The sequence below is a fragment of the Myiozetetes cayanensis genome, unplaced genomic scaffold (assembly GCF_022539395.1).
Source record: "Myiozetetes cayanensis isolate MyiCay16 unplaced genomic scaffold, myiCay2020 scf3, whole genome shotgun sequence".
Lineage (NCBI taxonomy): Eukaryota > Metazoa > Chordata > Aves > Passeriformes > Tyrannidae > Myiozetetes > Myiozetetes cayanensis.
The window spans coordinates 673,777-694,244 of record NW_026087521.1 but is presented as its reverse complement, the minus strand read 5'-3'; the positions used below and the strand labels follow the sequence as shown (position 1 = coordinate 694,244).

General features: G+C 56.1%; 1 protein-coding gene across 1 annotated transcript in view; it reads right to left on the bottom strand.

Annotated features, from left to right (window-relative positions):
* SHANK3 (SH3 and multiple ankyrin repeat domains 3) overlaps positions 1 to 20,468 on the bottom strand; it is a 227,683-nt gene that overhangs the window by 130,253 nt on the left and 76,962 nt on the right. The window contains exons 10-11 of the mRNA XM_050325020.1: positions 19,300 to 19,366; positions 9,447 to 9,792 (exon numbers count right to left, since the gene is read on the bottom strand). Coding sequence (XP_050180977.1) covers positions 9,447 to 9,792; positions 19,300 to 19,366 — 413 coding nt within the window. The remainder of the gene's footprint in view (positions 1 to 9,446; positions 9,793 to 19,299; positions 19,367 to 20,468) is intronic.

The window sequence follows — 20,468 nt, the reverse complement described above, 5'->3', positions numbered from 1 at the left end:
CTCACCCCTTCCGAGGGCCTTCCAAGGGCGTCCCCTCCCCAAACCTGCACTGGCACAGAGTCCAACAGCAGGTGAGGGGCAAGAGCCCCACAGCAAGACCCTACAGCTGCTGGCAGACAAATTTTAAAGGAAAGGGTGGCAAAATTGGAAGAGGAAAGCAAGAAACCTAAGCAGAAACATCGTAGATTGAAAGGGTCATCTGGGAGAGAAGATCCCAGCAGTGGAGTGGGAAGGGGCCACCGGGGAGGATGCCAAAGGTCCTCTGGCACAGCCAGGACACACACAGGGCTCTCCTGCTGTGGGCTGGCACAGACAACACGTGGATGCCTCCACTCCAATCCTATGGGCAGCCCTGCTGAGGGGGCTGGACCTGCTGAGCTGGGGACCAGCAATGCGGTGACGTGGAATGGAGGGGGCAGAGCCCAGACCCAGAGGGGCTGCAGGGACCTTGGAGCCCCAGGACACAACCCTGTGCTCCAGGATGGCCCTGCCTGAGCAGAGAGGTTGGAGCAGATGGGCCCCTGTGGTCCCTTCCAACCTCATCCCATTCTGATTTACAGTGTAAACTTGCAGTGCTTTGGGCTGGTGAAACTGAAACCCCTCCTAAGAAATTCCAGTCTGGTTTAAGCCCTTCTGCCCCCACAGCCTGCTCGGGGTGATTCCACTTCTCCTCCCGAACACAGGGTGCCCTGCCAGCTCAGGGGGAGAGGGCAGGAAAGAAATTCTCCTGCTCTCCATCCTGACCTCTGCACTGGGACCTCGCCTTGGCCGGAGACATCAAGAACCACCACAGAATCCCGGGATCCCTAAGGCTGGAAAAGAGACCATGGATCTACCCCGTGCCCCATCCCCACCCTGTCCCCCAGCCCAGAGCACTGAGTGCCACGGCCAGGCCTGCCTGGGACACCTCCAGGCCTGGGCACTCCAAACCTCCCTGGGCAGCCCCTGCCAAGGCCTCACCACCCTTTCCAGCAACAAATTCCTCCTCATGGCCAACCTGAGCCTCCCCTGGCACAGTTTGAGGTCGTTTCCCCTTGTCCTGTCCCTGTTCCCTGGGAGCAGAGCCCGACCCCCCCCGGCTCCCCCCTCCTGGCAGGGACTTGCAGAGCCAGAAGGTCCCCCCTGAGCCTCCTTTTCTCCAGGATGAGCCCCCCCAGCTCCCTCAGCCTCTGGCACCATCATAAGGGGTCCTGGAGGCCGGGCAGGCTCTGCTGGGCACCTCCACTCATCTCATCTGGTCCCATTTTAATTTTGCCCAGCACAATAAATATTCCTGAAGCTTCGCTGGGATCCCAGGCTGCCAGCACAAATCCTTCTGGGAACTTGGAGGCAAACAGCAACGGTGATTACAGAGACAAACACCTGGCAGGGAGGAAATCTCGCCTGGCTATTGCTCAGAGTCCCCTCTGGATGGTCCGAATGGAAAAGCTGTTGGGAGTGCAGGTATGGGAGCTGGGATGGGGGTTACCTGCATGTCCAGGGCGAGGCTGTGCCGGGAAGAAATCCTGCAAAACAGTGGTCCCTCCCTCACCGAAGGTATGGATGGCACTGGGGGCTGGCTCTGGGAGCACACAGGGCCATGTGGGAGCAGCCGGAGCAGCCACCGCTCCACAGGGACCTGGAGCTGGATCCAGGGCAGGGATCGGCCCCACGGACACGGCACAGTCCTGGGGGACAGGCACAGTGGCCCTGGGAGTGCTGGGCACACTCTGCTCACAGGACAGGTGCCAGAGCTCCCCAGGCAGCAGCACCCCATGGACCAGCCGAGGAGCAGTGAGGAGGATCAGAGCTCGGAGCTTCCAGCACCATCCCCACTCAGCTCCACCCCAGAGCCTGAGCCCCCAGGGAGGGGCAGGAGCACACCTGGAGGGAGAGATGAGGCCCTTCCAGCTGCTTCACTGCCAAGGTTCTGGAGCCCTTTTCTCTGGAGGATGGGAAGGCTGGACCAGATGACTCCGGACATCCCCTGCCATCCCTGTGCAATGCCCCCGCTGTTTTTGGCTCGCAGCTGGGACTCGCTCTCCTCACCACGTGTTTCTCCACAGCACCCTCTGCACCTGATTCCTCAGGGGTGGAATTGCCCTGGAAGATGGAGCAAGACATCCCTACCCACGTCCCTCACTATCTCACCTCCAAATGCAACATCCCACGACCACAAGGACTCCAGGCAACCTGGCCACCACCCACCTCCAGGCTCCCCACCAATGCCTCCAGGGAATTCTTTGGGAAAAGCAGCCGTGGGGAACAGCTGAGCTGCAGAGGCAACTCCAGTCAGCAGCTGATGCCGGGCTGAAAACAGCAGCACAGAGCAGAGAATGAAACAAATCGTGGCAATCTCTCCCCAAATCCCCCTCTGCAGGTGGAGCAAATCAAACGGCTCCAACCCTTCCAGGAGCCAGGAAGGGAAAAGAAATCCTCTTGGGTGTTTAATAAATAAATAAAAATGAACCCACGGCTTGGTACTCAGGGCAAAGATCTCGTTCACGTTGTTGAGGAATAAAAGGGCTCGGGAATAGTGGGTCTGTTAATATTGTTAAAAGTACCGATATGGGGGGGAAAAAAGCGATTGGGACAAGGCATTTATTTTATTAAACCCCCCAAGGAGAGGTCAGGAATATTAGAAATAAAGTCCCCAGGTTGGGGTTGATGCAATAACCGCAGTTTTTAGCAATTTCAGAAGAAGGATGTTTTGTTCAAGGTGGCAAAGAGCCAGGAATCTTCAGGGAGGAGCTGGGAAAGGATGTTCTCTGTGTTTCCTGGCTGCTGAGGAGCTGGGAGCAGTTGTTATGGAGAGTATCTGCCCGGGTGGCCACGCACCAGCAACCACACTCCCAAGGCTCAGGGATGGGAGGCGTTTCAGGGACTGGGGGGGGGGATAATCCCTGGTTTCCTCAGCACGTGTCCTGCTCTTCAGGCACATGCCAGGGTGAGACATGGGTGGATATTCACTCTGATCCCGTGCCTTCCGCTGTGCCCCTCTGATGGCAGCTTATGGGATTAGGGATAATAAGAGATTGGATTTATCCAGGGATCTGTGGAAGGATCTGGGCACTGACTGGCCAGGGAGCTCTTGTGCTGCGTTCAAGACAATTTATTTTTGTGAAGAAGGTGCAGAAACAGCCCTAGAAGCTCTTTCAGCACTTTGACTCCAAGTGTCTGAACATGTGAAGGCAGAGGTGACGCTCCAGGAGCGATCAGGAAGTGATAAACGCTCGGCACTTCGGAGGAACAAAGTGACAAAGACCAGCGATGCAGAGTCAGGCCAAGCTCTAACGGGAGGCAGGATTTCATGGACGGGTGGGACAGATGCACAGATGGATTCCAGAGGCCCCTTTTAACCCAAGGCAGTCGTGGAGTCATGGAATCACAGAATGGCTTGAGTTGGAAGCTTAAAGCCCATCCAGAGCCACCCCCCTGCCATGGGCAGGGACACCTCCTGTGAGCCCAGATTGCTCCAAGCTCTGCCCAACCTGCCCTTGGGCACTTCCAGGGATGTGGCACTGACTCCAAACACCCAACAGAAAATGGGTGCCATGGCCAGATGTAAAGGAAGGGCACAACCCAACAGACAAAACCACCCAGAGCCCCCCAAGCATGAGAGGAAATGCCCCACGGGGAGAATCAGGTATTTATTCCCTAAATACACTGACAGCAAGGACAAAAATCCCAGGAATTGCTGGTAATTGCTGGTGCTTCTCTGGTTAATTGCAAAGAGGGAAAGCTTCCCATGGATGAAACTAGAAAGCCCAACGTGCTTAAATCCGGGATCAGCAGTGGCATTTCAGAGGCAGAGAGGTAAGATCATACCTGGAAACCAGAAGCGGGAATTAATTAAGGATGTTTGGATGTGCCTGGCTACACACCTGGAAGGGAGGTTAAGAGGAGATTAAAGCAATCGAAGAACAGCCGAGGTCGTCTTTGAAGGCTCGTGTTGTGTGCCCAAAAGAGTGGAAAACAGCAAATGGCCAGGAAGGGGGGAAAGAGAAAAGCTCAAGATGTGCCAGCACTTCATTTCTTGGGGGGAAGAAAAAAATTGGAGCAAACGCGAGGCAGAGTGTTTGCACTCGGCTGGCAGGAGGAGACGTGGTGTCAGGCAGGAGGGATTTGTCACGGACCAGTGGTGAGAGGAGGAGCTGCTGCTGAGCGGGTGCCACACACCTCGGCCTTGGCACCGCGCCAGGATGAGCCCTCCCAGCTCCCTCAGCCCCTCCTGCTGCTCCAGCCCCTTCCCAGCTGCCTTCCCTTCCCTGCACACGCTCCAACCCCTCCATCTCCCTGCTGTTGTTGGGGGGGATGGGCCAGAACTGCCCCCAGGATTTGAGGCTCCACCAGTGCCTCGCTCACTGCAGGGGCTTCTCCAGGTAAAACTCCCCTTGCAGCCCCCCAAGGGTCACCTTTTACCTTTCAAATCCACACTGATGTGTGGAAAAATGATACCCATGTGGAGCTGTGTCCACACTGTCTCTCACTGCTGTCAGTTTGGGCCCTCGATCCCATCTCTGCCTCCGGTTCTTTAGGACAGAACTGTGGAATCTCAGGATGGGTTGGGTTGGAAGGGACCTTAAAGCCCAGCCAGTTCCAGCTCCCAGGATTTGAGGCATCACCAGCACACCCCCTGCCCCCAGACCACCCAGACACAGGGCAGGGTGGGTTCCCTGCTCCAACACCTCCCCACCTGGGAGAACCAGGGGGATGTGAGGGGTGAGCTGGGCCAGCACCTCCTTCAGCAAAGCAATGGAAGGGTCAGAGAAGATCTGTCCCAAAAGCACAGAGGGGCTGCAGAGAACAGGACTGGGCCTCACATGGATTGGGGATTCCATGGATCCTGCTAAACTGAGGGAATTAAAGCTACACAGGAATCATCAACACACAAGGGCTGGGCTGGGGAAACACGTGGTTGTGTAGTGGGATTGGAGGGGGGGAAACCGTGGAGGTTCTCACACGTGGGGTGTGAGTCACACATCACACACTGCAGGGAGGGAGGGAGGGAGGGAGAGGGCTTACCAAACACAGCCCAAAAACACACTGAGAAGTTCTGCTGCCCCACCCCTGCCACTGGGACACCGCTCCAGGCACCCCGTGGGCACAGCACTGTCCCTGTGCTGGGAGCTGGGGAGGCCCCCCTGGAATCCTGGGGGCAGTTCTGGGATCCCTTGGACAGGAGAGCCATGGAGGGGCTGGAGCGTGTGCAGGGCAGGGAAGGGAGCTGGGAAGGGTGTGGAGAACTCCTGAGGGAGCTGGGGGGGCTCATCCTGGAGAAAAGGAGGCTCAGGGGGGACCTTCTGGCTCTGCAAGTCCCTGCCAGGAGGGGGGAGCCGGGGGGGGTCGGGCTCTGCTCCCAGGGAACAGGGACAGGACAAGGGGAAACGGCCTCAAGCTGTGCCAGGGGAGGCTCAGGTTGGCCCTGAGGAGGAATTTGTTGCTGGAAAGGGTGGTGAGGCCTTGGCAGGGGCTGCCCAGGGAGGTTTGGAGTGCCCAGCCCTGGAGGTGTCCCAGGCAGGCCTGGCCGTGGCACTCAGTGCTCTGGGCTGGGGGACAAGGTGGGGATGGGGCACAGGGTGGATCCATGGGCTGGGAGGGCTTTTCCAACTGCAGGGATCCTGTGAAAGAGTGGGATAGCAGAGTAAATGTGCTGTAACAACCACAGGAAGAAATGTTTGGGTCAGATGTTAGAAAACTTCCTAATGGTGAGGACAGAGAGAGGCAGGAGCAAGGAAAACACCAGGGAATGTCCATCACCGAGGCTTCCCAAGGACAGGATGTGATGTCTGTGCATCAGACCCTTCTGATCCTCCCAGGGATCACCAAGCAACTGGGGAGTTCAGAGCCGATTATGTCAACAACACCCACCCTGGGGTCCCTCCCAGGAGCAGGTTCTGGCACAAAGGATCAGGAGCACCCGAGGTGTTTGGTGACACACCCTGCGAGGCTCATCCAAGGACTTCAAGGCCAGGTTGGACAGGGCTTGGAACAACCTCATCTAGTGGAAGCTGTCCCTGCCCATGGCAGAGGGTGGAACTGGATGGGCTTTAAGGTCCATTCCAAACCAAACCATTCCACCACTCTATGGATTAACCTCCAGCATCGCCCAAGTCTTTTCCTCCCAAGGTCTTGCAGCACAAGGTGCTTCCGCACATCCTTTCTGGAAAAAAACGACACCCTGATGCTAAACCAGCTTTCATTTACATTCTCTTTGACATCCTGAATATATTTGCAAAACAATATCAGAATTTTGCTGCGAGTTTTCACCCTCAGAATAAAGAATTGGGGCAACGCTGCCGACGCTAAATTTTCTTGATATTTGCTCTAATAAAAATCTGACCCAGAACGAATTTTTCGGTAAGACTTTTCAAGGGAGATGTGAGAGGACTCTGCATGTTTATGGATGCCTTGTCACTTAGCACAAAGTGAAGGCTTTTTTTTTGTTTGAAAATGAAACATCCCTGGGAAGGGAGAACTGGGCTGAGATAGGGATCACTGCACCGCTCCACCAGCCCGGGAGTGAATAAAAGCTCTGTCAAACCAACACAAACACGCTGGGAACCGACTGGGAGAGCGATAAGGCCAATAACAAGTGAAAGGAATACCGAGTCAAACAAAACACCGCTGTTAATTAGCTGCTCTAAGCACTTGTTAGCACAGAACTCCGTGGGAAGTGTCCGTCGGGCTCTGCTCCCAGGGAACAGGGACAGGACAAGGGGAAACGGCCTCAAGCTGTGCCAGGGGAGGCTCAGGTTGGCCCTGAGGAGGAATTTGTTGCTGGAAAGGGTGGTGAGGCCTTGGCAGGGGCTGCCCAGGGAGGTTTGGAGTCCCCACCCCTGAAGGTGTCTAAAAATCCTGTGGATGTGGCACTTGAGGAACATGGGTTAGTGGTGAAACTGGTGGGGGTGGGTTGATGGTTGGACTTGATGACCTTAAAGTTCTTTTCCAACCTCAACAGTTCTGGAATTCCCTGAACATGCAGGTTTCCCACACGGGACTTTCACCTCCCTTTAAACTCAGTGCAATGAAGTCCATGATTCTCCTATCCCTGAAAAAATATACAAGCACCTGAAAATAATGGAGCAAAATGCACTTTCAGATGTATATTTTATAAAATGAGCTCATAGCAGACCCCAAATTCCTGCCATCTCCCTCTCTGTTCATATTCCTGCCCTCTCCTCACCAGGAACTGCCCAGTTGGGTACAGCTCCTCTTCCCCTCCTTCCTGGCCACCAGCCTGTTCTGGGTTATTTTGGGAATACTTCCTAAACCTTATTAATTATAAAGGCCCCCAGAATTTTTTACCCACACCAACCTCCTCACACCTTTATAACACGCTCTGCATGGATGGCTCCAGCAACATCTCAAATTCCTGAAGCAACCACAGGCTGGGAAGGTCCCCCGTGCCAGACTGGTTTTGGGTGGCTTCCCAGAGGTTTCCTTGCATCCTCTTTCTCCCTGTGCCATGGAACAGGCAGAGGTTCCCCATTTCCCTCCCATCAGCCACTCAGCATTTTCAATATTCTTCCCATATTTCCTCCTGTTCATCTGGTTTCTAAGGTAACAATCCTGCTCTCCTAAATCTCTCTTCAAAGCAGAGGCTTTTTTTTTTTTTTTTTTTTCCTCATCCCTGATGGTTTTCAGGAAACCTTTCACCTGCCCTGTCCTTGCCATGGGCAGCACTCGGAGGTGCAATCCCTGACTTTGACCAAGGCTGTTCTCCATCCCATAATCCAGCATCCCTCTGTTTTCCTCTGGAGTTGTCTGTGGAGCAGATGCCTCCTTTGAGCTGTTTGGAAAACATCCTGCAACTTTTCCTGAGTTAAACTATTAATTAAGAATCCTGGCAGGTACTTGACTAGTTTGGGGTTTTTTTCCCCTGGAGCAGCAGTTTTACATTTGGTTTCATTACTTTTCATTCACTGATGTGTTTCTTTTTCCCTAAATTCCCTGCTCGGGTGAGACCCCCCTGCAGAGCTGCCCCAGCCCTGGGAACAGCAGCACAAGGATGTGGAGCTGCTGGAGAGAGTCCAGAGGAGACCCTGGAGCTGCTCCCAGGACTGGATCCCTCTGCTCTGGAGCCAGGCTGGGACAGCTGGGGGGGATCACCTGGAGAAGAGAAGGCTCCAGGGAGACCTGAGAGCTCCTTGCAGGGCCTAAAGGGGCTCCAGGAGAGCTGGAGAGGGACTGGGGACAAGGCCTGGAGGGACAGGACACAGGGAATGGCTTCCCAGTGCCAGAGGGCAGGGATAGATGGGATATTGGGAAGGAATTTCTGGCTGGGAGGGTGGGCAGGCCCTGCCCAGGTTGGCCAGAGAAGCTGTGGCTGCCTCTGGATCCCTGGAAATGCTCAAGGTTGGGTTGGAGCAACCTGGAATAGTGGAAACTGTCCCTGTCCATGGTAGAAAAGTAGAACTGGATGAGTTTTAAGGTCCCTTCCCACCCAAACCATTCCACGATTCCAACAGAGGACCCCAAAAGCAAAGCCTGACCCCACAGTCACCAAAAGGAAACCTCCTGCTCTGCCACAGCCCCGCAGCACACGAGTGGCACAGAGCCACCCCCCTGCACCAGGGTGGGTGCCCAGGCCCATCTGCAGAGATCCACTGCCCTCCCACATCCACGGGCCACCAGAACCACAGGACACCATCCCACAACGCTCAGGGACGGGACGAGGGCGCCCATCAGACAACGCCGAGCTGATGGGCTTGGCCGAGCACCTGGATCTGCAGGCGGCACATCCGTAACCGCAACACCGTGACAGTCACAACCACCACAACCACCACGACATCCCTGGTACCCACGGGTGGGCAGGGACATGGGGGGTGTTGCCTTCCCTGCAATGTGCCACCTCCCAGCGTTAGTTTTCCAGACGCATCTCCATCGTCATGGCAACGCCAGCGCGCCGCGGGCTCAGCACCTTCCTGAGAGCCGCCACCAGACCGGGGGCTGGGGAGGGGATGGAGGGGAACCCCCTCAGTGCCCGCACCAGGGCCCGCACCCCGGAGCTTCACCGGCCTCCACCAGCCTTCCTGCTTCCCACCTGGCATCCTGTGGTGGCTCAGCCCCATACAGGTGTAGGGGAACGTGCCAGCCACGGGACGCCTTTGCTCCAATCCTCTTGGCCAGCCCTGCTCCTTGCAGGAGCCTCACGGGGTCCCAGTGGCCTTCCTGCTTCCCACTTGGGATGCCACACAGGTGGTTGAGCCTACACAGGTGCCTGACCCCACACAGGTGGCTGACCCCACACAGGTGCCTGACCCCATACAGGCGTGAGGGCACGTGCCAGCCGCAAGACACCCTCGCTCTGGCTCTTGGCCAACCCACTCCTCGCAGGAGTGCCACACCACGCTCCGCCAGCCTTCCCTCTTCCCTCCTGGGATCCCGTGGTGCCCGATCCCACACAGGTGTGGGGGCACAACCCACCCAAGAAGCCACGGCGCGCCCCCTCCCCTCGTCCATACCTGGCCTTGCCGCGGCTGCTCCTCCGGAGCGTGGGCAGGTCGGCCTCCTTCTCCTCCTGCACGCGCTGCAGGGACGGGGAGCGGCTGTGGGCGCTGCGGGCGCTGCCCGAGCTGGCCAGGCTGCCGTCCCCCGCCGCCACCACCACCCCGGCCGCCGCCTCCTGCATCTGCACCAGCAGCTGGGGCGGGAGGCTGCGCAGCGACGGCACCGGCGAGTAGGACGCCCGGCTCTCGGCCTTCAGGTTGTTGTCGCTGGCCGAGCGCTGCAGCAGCCGCGGGGACGCCAGGCCACCGCCGCCCAGGATCCGCCGCCGCTTCGTGTAGCTCGGCGTCTCTCGGAAAGGCACTGGGGGAGACACGGACAGAGGGGTTAGGTGTGGGGTGGCGTTGGCCGCGCTCGGGTTGGGAGCTGGTGGATCACAGGACGGGGGGAAGCTCAGGTTGTCCTGAGTAAGGGAAGGGACCTGCAAGGATCGTCCAGTCCAACTGCTGGCCCTGCACAAGGCGCCCCAACAGTCCCACCCTGTCCCTGAGAGGGTCATCCAGATGCTCTTTGAGCTCTGGCAGCCTTGGGGCTGTGCCCGCTGCCCTGGGGAGCCTGTTCAGTGCCAACCACCCTCTGGGGAAGAACTTTTTCCTGAGGTCCAATCTGAGCCTGCCCTGGCACAGCTCCAGCCATTCCCTGGGATCCTGTTCCTGGTCCCCACAGACCAGAGCTCAGGGCCTGTCCCTCATTTGCCCCTCTTGGGGAAGATGTAACTGCAGTGAGGTCTCTCCTCAATCTCCCCTTCTCCAGGGAATGTATGTGGAGTTGAGCTGGGAGGGTAAGAATGGCCAGGACAGAGGAGAACTCCTGTCAGGAAAGGTAGATTTTCCTATATCCTGTTTAATGAGTCCATTTCCCTCCCAAAGTCTAACAGACTCAAGTTTGTGGCTCCATCCAGCGGGTAACCTGGAGTTGGGCATGTCCAGCCTGTTCCTGGTGCCGCCACAGTGGCCAAAGCACGGGGCAGGCACATCACAGGGAGTCTCCCATTCTCCTGCTCCAAGCAGGACCAGGAACGGTGCAATCCCACTAACAGGGACCTCTCCCACCCCTTCTGCATCCAAAACATCCCTTCCAAGGCCACCTCTCCCACAGCACCTTCCACAGGTGATTCCCGAACACGCTCCCGTGGGCTGCAGAGGATGGACCTGCCCGAGGCCTCCAACCTGTGCCACCCTTGACCCAACACCCTGCAGGCCCTTCCCAGCTGTGTGGGGAATATTTTTCCGAGGGATGCTTTCGGTTCACAGCACAAGAATTTCAGGCGCCTGTAGCTCTTCCTGTTGCCGCAGCAACGCGATGCGTTGGTTCCCTCGCGACTTCCAGCCGCGTGCAGGGGGAATTTCTGTCTGCGCTCCCCGATCTCCTGCCACCACCACCTACCTGCCCCCAGCACCCACACCCGGCAGGAATAACAGCCCAAAACTCCGGAATCGCGGAGCCACGAGGGCTGGAAAAGCCCTTGAAGGCCATCAAGTCCAATCATCACCCAGCGCTGCAAAGGTCGCTGATAACTCAAGTACCCCAGTGCCACATCCACACGTGGTCCCGGGACCAAGCTGAGGTCATGTGCCACCCAGGCACGTGGCAGATCTCCAGGGGACATTCAGCTTTGTACTAAAATCGCTTCCAGAAAACCAGTTCGGAGAAATTGGTGAGGAGTAAATATCAAAAGGATGCCACGGTGTCACCATGCCGGAAGATTTAAAAACTGTTAGCAATTGGAAGCAGCCACTGGAAAGGCAAGGAAGTTTCTTGAGGTGGTTTGGAGTCTCCAGACCTGGAGGTGTCCCAGGCAGGCCTGGCTGTGGCACTCAGTGCTCTGGGCTGGGGGACAAGGTGGGGATGGGGCACAGGGTGGATCCATGGGTTGGGAGGGCTTTTCCAACCTCAGAGATCCTGGGATTCTGGCCAGGTTGGCCAGAGAAGCTGTGGCTGCCCCTGGATCCCTGGAAGTGTCCCAGGTCAGGTTGGAGCAACCTGGGCTGGTGGAAGGTGTCCCTGCCCATGGTATGGGGTGGCACTGGATGGGCTTTAAGGTCCCTTCCAACCCAACACATTCCATGATTCTGTGATCCAAGCTGGCCCCACAGAGGTTGGAAAGTGCTTAGGAAAAAAGTCCTAACTGTATGTTGAACCACTCATATAAAGTTTCCTGTGGAATTATCCTGTTGGATAAGCTGGGAAGAGAAAAGGAAATTAGGAAAAAAAGAGGAAAAAAAAGGAAAGAAAAATGAAAAAAGAAAAGAAGGACCCCACCATTCAGAAGGTCCTGTAGATCTGTTCTGCTCCTGTTTGTCTCAGATTAACTGAGTAGGAATGAACCTGCCCTGGGCCCTGCCCTCCCCACTGGGACCAGCACAACCTCCCCACTGGGAGATGTGAATGGGTTGGGGCCAGGGGGGATGGTGAGATATTCCCAGCAAGCCCCAGCCACCAGGCAATGAGGCACAAACAGGTTGCTCAAGGACTCCCTGGGAAAAAAAGAAGGTACTTTATAATTCTTGACACAGGTCAGGGCAAGTGCTTTAGCTCAGCCTGTCAAATAAATCACATCCAGCCACCGCCTCCCGCGCTCACAGCGCTCCCTCCCAGCACCAAAGTGACAGAACCCAGCTGAGAAACAAAGGAAAACTCAACCTCTGCCTGGGATTCACACCCAGAGGAAGCACAGAGGGGCTGGAGGGGCAGCCCAGGGCCACTCTCTGGCCACTAATCCATTTTTCACGACATCAAGGGCAGGAGTCCCCGAAGCACAGCATTTACAGGAGTGAACGTGAAGGTATCCAGGTCACAGAACAGGTTGCAAAGCCAAAGTTTCCCAAGTATTTAATTCCAGAGGCATATTAAGAGGACAGAAGTGTCACTGCAAAGGCAGTTCTTTCAAAGACAGTAGGTACCTGCACTGTCTGTGTCATTTAATTGGCCCCCAGAGCCCCGAACCCGCAGGGGGGGGGTGGGATTGATCCCGCCTGGCTCACCTGCCAAAGGGGGGTTCACAGGCAAGGGGCTCCCAAAAACGAGGGACAAAGCCCTCTGACAGCAGCACAGACCTTCAGCTGATACATGTGTGGATTGCAGAGGTGCCCAGGCTCTCAGGTGTCCCTTCCCAAGGATCCAGGCGTCCCCTGGATCAGCAAAGCCCCGGGGAGCCCCAGAGCAGGGGTTGGGGTGATGGACATTTCACCTGCCCCGACCTGAGCGCTCAGCTTTGCCACGGCACTGCCTCGCACCCATTGCAGGGCCACCGTGCCACTGGGGAGGCAGCTGGACCAAGACCAGGTGCTTCCACAAAGAGGCTGGAGAGCCAGAAATGACAGGACATGGCCAGGAAAGGCCCCTGAGGAGAACACAGCCAGGCAGCTTGACAGGGGGAGAGCAGCCGGAGGAGCAGAGCTCCTGCTCAGCCGGGCGATGGAGGAGTCGCTCCCCAGACACCCCCCAGCTTTTCCAAAGCCCTCAGCAAAGCACAGACTTCCACCCTGCCAGGCTGGAAGCTCTGCCATGCAGACACAGCACAAAGCTGGGTCTTTCTGGGCAGAAATGAGATGTAATCAGAGAGGTACAGCCACGGTCTTGGCTGTGACATGCAACGAGATGGAGACAGCAAGGGAGGTGAAATCTGCTGGATGTGGAAGAGAAATGTGGAAGAGAAGGTTGTCTCTGGCACAGTCAGATGGCAGAGGGACAGGAGAGACGCCCACAATGGATGTGGGGTTTTTTTGGAGAGGCAAGGAAGGGATCTGTGGTGGGGCTTCCCGTGCATCCCCCTCCTGAGGAAAATCTTGGGGAAACATCTGCTGCTCTGATGGAGACAATGGGGGGAGCCCCAAACTAACCACAACTCTTTGCTTTGAGCAGCATCACAGAATCCCAGAATCCCTGAGGCTGGAAAAGCCCTCCCAGCCCATGAATCCCCCCTGTGCCCCATCCCCACCTTGTCCCCCAGCCCAGAGCACTGAGTGCCATGGCCAGGCCTTCCTGGGACACCTCCAGGGCTGGGCACTCCAAACCTCCCTGGGCAGCCCCTGCCAAGGCCTCACCACCCTTTCCAGCAACAAATTCCTCCTCAGGGCCAACCTGAGCCTCCCCTGGCACAGCTTGAGGCCGTTTCCCCTTGTCCTGTCCCTGTTCCCTGGGAGCAGAGCCCGACCCCCCCCGGCTCCCCCCTCCTGGCAGGGACTTGCAGAGCCAGAAGGTCCCCCCTGAGCCTCCTTTTCTCCAGGATGAGCCCCCCCAGCTCCCTCAGCTGCTCCTATGTCTGACTGGGATGACCAGTGCCTGGCTCTGGGACAGCCAGAGCTCAGCCCAAGCACAGGGACAGTGAAGATGCTCCACAGCTCTGAGTCCTCTCCAGCACAGCAGAGTGGCTTCATTCAGCCAAAAATTAGGTCACCCTCAGCTGTGCAGAGAGTTGAGTCTTCTGCTCAGCCAAACCTCAGCATGGAGATTCCAGTTCCACACTGACAGCTCGCTCCTGACCCCAGCCCATACTGGGAAGAGCTGATCTGCTGTGGTTTGGCAGGTGAACTCCTGGCCAGGAGGCTCATGGGTGCTCAGACGTACCAGGATGTCCCAAAATGCTGGATGAGACCCGAGATACACTTAGACCAGTCCCACCACTCCTCAACCTGCCTGAAACCAGTAACAATAATAACGATAATAATAATAATGATGATAAACCACTGAGCCATAAACAGGACATCCTCAAGCCTCTGCCAGCTCTCCAGTTCTGAGGAAGATTTCCTCACCCCATCGCCCTGAATCCACCGTCCCCAGTGGGGAAGGGAGAGCAATAAAGTAAAAAAAAAACCAAACCAACAACAAAAAAACCCACAAAAAACCAACACTTCGCCCAGTTCATACAATCAGCTTTGAAGATTCCTTTCTACACCTTCTCAAGAGTTTAATCAAAGTCTGTTTACTGGGTGTCTGGCAGCAAAATGAAACCCTCCAGTTTCCATGACAGCGCCGCTCGCAGCGGCTCCGCCGTGCCCGAGCCAGCCCCGCTTCCCCCGGTGTTCCACCGGTGGATTCCTGCTCTCCAGAAGGGAAACACGGCGTTCCCGGTGCCCAGCGCCGCTCCCTGCCCAGCCACCAGGAGAGTGGGATGCAAACACTGCTCCCCCAGGAGTTGCGAGCCCCGAGACGCTCCGGAGGCACCCGGAGCAGGCTCCGAACCCGGGCGTAATCAGCGCTCCCAGCTTGTTTGGATTTGCTGCTCCCGTGTTAAATATTCATGGGGAAAAGAGCAAAGCGCCAGGAGTGCAAATGTCTGCACGCAGTTCCAAGCTGAGAGGCCGCATTTACATCTTAATGGCGGAAAATTGCAAAGCAAAGCGGGGAAGGCACAAAAGCCTCTCCCCGAGACGGAGAAGGGGCAGGGCACGTCCCGAACCGGGGAAGGCACGTGGAGTATCCCGAGCTGGAGAGGGCACACGGCATTTCCAAACTGGAGAAGACACACAGCGTCTCCAGAAGTGGAGGGGGAACACAGCACATTCCAAACTGGAGAAGGCACATGGCAATCCCCAAAACTGGAGAATGCACTCGGCGTCTCCCAGACTGGAAAAGGCACCAGCAGCTCCCAAACTGGACACGTGGCATCTCCCCACACATGGCAGGTCACGCTCAGGTTTCTCTCCCATCCAAGAGGGAGTAGCCACTCCAAGGACACCTCCTAGGTATTTTTTTTCCCCAGGAATGAAAACAGAAGGAAAAGGGCAGGGTGAGGAGGCAGCCCAGACCCTGCACTGCTGCTCCTCCTCATTCCTTCCCCTGGCCCTGCTCAGAGACAGATCTTCCCAGCTGGAAGCAGATTTTACTCTGCACTTGTAAAACTGAAATTTAACCTGCTGGAAACACGTTAATTAAACTTGCTGGTTCTCCTCTCCGAGCAATTCCCAAACGTGGTGCTGAGAGATGAGGTTTTCAGCTTTTCCCTCCAGATAAAATCCATCAGCCTAATGCAGCTCAACCCTGGAAACTTTTCCTTGCAAGAGTCTGGTGCATTTTTCATTCCTCTGTTTCACCTTGCTACACTCAGCACATCGAGGGTCCTGCCTGGACTCTCAGGATAAATCCCTGGAGGAAATCCTGGCACTGCCCTGACCTGTGACCGACCCCACACACAATCCCATTAACAATAACGACACAGAAAACCAGAGAAAGCCAAGAAGTGTTTCTGCTCTGTCTCAGAAGAGAATTCCCATCCACATCTCTGTACTGGCAAAAAAAAAGGCATCCAGGACCAAAATGGAACTTCCCTCCCAATTCCAGCAGCAACTGCTCCGCTCAGTTTTGCACATTCACATCAGAACAGCCAAAGCTTCTGCAGCAAAGTTCAAAGGAATTTTCAGCACAGCTCAGCGAGTGCCTGGCCTGTATTTAGAACAGTCCTTCAGAAGCTCCAGGGGTGGGGAGGCAGCTTTGGAAAGGGCAGTGGGAGGATCCCAATAACTGCACTCAGTCCCAGAGCGTTTTAGAGAGTCACAGAATCCCAGGAGGGTTTGGGTGGAAAGGGACCTTAAAAAGCCCACCCAGTGCCACTCCTGCCACGGGCAGGGACACCTCCCACTAGCCCAGGTTGCTCCAGCCTGGCCTTGGACACTCCCAGGGGCACCCACAGCTTCTCTGGGCACCCCGTGCCAGGGTTATTCCAAACGAAGCAGGAAGAGGCCCTTGTGCCACCACAACGACAGAGCAGAGGCAGCTTCTGATCAGCTGAAACAAAGACCTGAAAGCTTGCAGGCTGAGAAAACTTACCAAAAAGATGGATCTTGAAAATTACGGAGCAGCTGGCACGGGGTCCAACTGATGTGACACCACTGAGCAATCACCACCACTGCAGGTGTGCCAGTGGAAGCAGGTGATGTGGTGCACACCTGACTTTACTCACTGGAATGACACACTGGGCTGATAAATGTTGACGTGGATTTGAGACTTGAGCACCAACGGGACAAGCAAACGGACACAGAGGCATCTCAGAGGGGTCCTGAGGTCCAGACACCATCCCATTTCCACTGTCCCCACTGACTGGCTCCTGCTGCTCCCATTCCCTTTTCCCACTGGCAGTTGCAGGGGTGGGAACTGGACACCCCACTTGGGGTCACCTTGGAGCGAGCTCTCCTTGTGCAGCTCCTGCAAAACCACCCCAAGGCTCTTAGAAAAGGTGGCCTGGGTACTCTCCCAGGGCATCTCTGAGCTGAGAACATCTCCAAACCCTCCTGGAGCGGTGAGAGGTGAGGCTCTGCTCCAGACCCTGGGGTGGGACTGACCAACAAGCACCAAGGTGTGCCACAAGGATGTGTGATGGCACTGACAATCCCTCCTAATCCAGCCTCTTGAGTCCTCTTAAATCCAGTCCTCTGAAGTCCAACCAAGAAGCCAGAGTGCAGCAGTTGCCATTCACGGCATCCTCTGTCTGCAGATCCACGAGGCACGAGGATAAGGAAGAGAACAGAAATGATGGAACAGCCCAAGTGCACTGTCTCCACAAGCACTGTAAGAGCCTGGATTTGCAGCCTTCCACTCTGACCTTCTTCAAACTAGCACTGATGAAACGAGCAGTGCTCAGTCTGCACTTCCACAGATGGAAACCCGTGGATTGGGAGCCCAGTGGAGCCACACGAGGAGCCCTCCAGCCCAGTGGGCTTTAAAGAGCCCTCATGGACCATCCAACATCCACACTGGTGTCTGACTCCCAGCCAAGCTGCCCTCGGCCAGTCCTGACAGCAGATGGAGCCCCTTGGGGGATTTCCTGGCACAGTTTCTGGGTTATGTTCCCCCTGTAGGAAGTTCAGTTCTCACCCTCTAGGCTTGCTCTGCATTCTGAGGCGAGGAACAGGGAGAGGGGACAGCTCCGGCTCAGCCGAGCACTCCAGGTCCAGATGGAAACAGGGACGGAGTCTCCTGCAGTCCTGCCAACCACCCTCCCTCCCCCAGTGCCGCCCAGCGGGGCCTCTGTGGCTCTGTCCGATGGTGGGGACACCAAATCTCATCTCAAGCAACCCCAGCCCCACATGGGCCCACTCAAGAGGAAGATTTCTCCGAGAGCATCACCTCCAATTTTTCCAAATCCTTCCAGATCCTGAACCGTTCTGATGGAATGATCAGAGGGAAGGGCACACTAAGGAAAGCCCCTCCTCACCCTCAGGGACGTGAGCAGCTCTCCTCCAAATGCCCCTCCTCACCCTCAGGGAGGTGAGCAGCTCTCCTCCAAATGCCCCTCCTCATCCTCAGGGACTCCTCTCCCCCTCTCCGACACACCCTCCCCAGCTCTTAATGAACTTCCCAACCCAGTTTCTCCTCCCTGGGAAGCTCTCTTCCCTGGGAAGCTCAGTGCCAGTCCCCCTGACCGCGGGCAGGTGCCATCTGGACCCGCTGCTTGGCGTGTGATTAGTTTGCAACTGTTCCCTGACCTATTTTATATAAACAGCCGTGGCTGAAACACGAACGTTTCATTGCACCTGACATGTTTTTCCTGCCCTTTTTCCTCACACTTTTTCAATGGAAATAACTGAGCCAGTCAATCACGGGTTCAGAGTCCAACAGAGGAGAATTTAGGCTGGCAGGGACCTTTGGAGGTCACCAAATCCAGAACCTCTCTCACGGCAAAGACAGTCACTTTTCTCTCGAATTAATTAACTTTCTCATCATCGCTGTTCACATCAGGAATTTTCAGGCTTTTCCCCATGTCCTTCCTGACTCTCAAACCTTCCCCCAAATTCTCAGCAGCTGTTTCTGACTACCAGCAATAGCTGAGAAAAGGAGGGACCGAGGATGTTTCAGGCCCAGGTTTCTGGATTCACAGCCACTTCCAAGGACAGAGCTCACTGCTTGCTGCCTGCTGCAAATTCCACAAGAACTGATTCCAGTTGTCTTTCGGTGATTTCAGGATTTTCACAGAACCCCAGAATGGTTTGGGCTGAAAGGGACCTTAAAGCCCTTTCAGTTCCAACTCTGACACCTCCCACCAGCCCAGGTTGCTCCAAGCCCTGTCCAACCTGGCCTTGGACACTTCCAGGGATCCAGGGGCAGCCACGGCTTCTCTGGGCAACCTGAGCCAGGGCCTCACAGCCAAGATTCTCTTCCTGAAGTCTTTTTTCCCCTGCTGGCCTGATGTCTCTGTACCTTCTGTGGAGGGACACCTGCTGAGAATTAACTCTTCCCTCCACTGACAGCTCTGGATCAATAAACTTCTCAGGATAATTCAAGTAAAACTAACAAGTGTCGATTTTATCGCTGATCTAAACCTCAGTTTCACGTGGCATTTATCACACGGTGACGTCCCTGCCGGAGAAGGACAGAAGAGGTGACACAAGGGAAAAGGCTGGAATCCCAAAATATTCCCTCCTAAAGCAAATACAACCAGAAGAGCTGCTCCTGTTCCATACAGGACCTTCAGAGTGGGGCAGCTCTGTGACCACTGTCCCTGCAAGGCAGAGAATGTCCCCTCCTTGCAGCAATCCCAATCAATGCCCTTGGCAGGGAAGGATCTCTGGGCTGGAACAGCCCCCAGGATGCAAAGAGAGAGGAAAAGGTGAGGGTTTTAACAGCAGAGCTTTGCAGAGCTGCTCCTGACTAAGGGTCTGGTTCATTCCTTATCCTGGCAGCCTGAGCCATTCCTGGATAAGCAGTGTCCCAGCCTCCCTGGGTGGCCCTGGGAGGAAAGCAGAGTTCTGCCACTCCCCAAACCCAAACTGGCACCAGGAAAACCCACCAACCCACACCCCCACAACACAGCCCTGGGCTCCCCAGCGAGGTACAGAGGGAGAAAAAAGGGGCAAGAAGAAAAATCCAACTCACCAACATCGGACTCTTTGTGGGTTTTGATGATCTCGGCCAGCTCGAAATTCCCTGCAATGATGGCCACCTGCAAAGAGACGGAGGGAGGAGGGTTGAGCGGCCCTGATGCTGCCATATGGGCTGACAACAGCTGCTTCCCGTGGGGAAGGAGCCAACAATCGTTCTGCCTCGGCTCCCCCAGTCAGTGACCCCAAGGTGGGACCTCCCAGCCCTGCGGGGCGAGCGTATGTCGAGGGTTTGTGCGGCGAGAGGGCGGCCAATGGCTCGGAGAGGGACGGTCCCCTCCTCGAGGTCTGCTGATGACACACCAGCCACCAGCCAGGAATTCATCCTGCAGCTCCTGTTGGATGTTCCCCAGCCTGAAGCTGTCCAGTGATCCTGGTTAGAATCACACAACTGTTAAGGCTGGGAAGGACCTTTAAGATTGTCAAGTCCAACCATCAATGCGGCACCACCACCGTGTTCAGCACCTACCCATGTCCCCAGGTGCCACAGACACAGGGTTTCTGAACACTTCCAAGGCTGGGGAGTCCACCACTGCCCTGGGCAGCCTGTTCCTGATGAAAGGGGACTTACCTGCTGCCAAGAACCCTGCACAGATCCACAGGACCGACTCACGTGCTTGCTCCCGGACCAGGAGCCACTTACACTTGGGCATTGGTAGCAGGAGCTCCCCCCAGTAAAACCACAGCGTTCTAGACTGACATCAAACATTGCTTTTCCCACCACTCCACAGGAAGAAAATCCCAAAGGGACAAGGTTCTTGGAGAACCCAAAAGAATGAGGAAAGAGGGGAAGCTGAACGTGGGTCTGCCAGCAAAACAGACAGAGCTGGGTCTGTCCTGCTCTGGGAAGTGATTCCACAGGTGTTCCTGTCCTGAGGAGCTGCAGGACACCAAGCAGCCTTCCCAGAAAGGGTGTTCAGGCCTTGGCAGGGGCTGCCCAGGGAGGCCTGGAGGTGTCCCAGGCAGGCCTGGCCGTGGCACTCAGTGCTCTGGGCTGGGGGACAGGGTGGGGATGGGGCACAGGGTGGATCCATGGGCTGGGAGGGCTTTTCCAACCTCAGGGATCCTGGGATTCTCTGAAGGCAGGTTAATGTGCAATTAAGAGGAGAGACTAAAGTACCACCTCCTGAAGGAACAGTTCAGCCAACAGGCAGAGACATCACT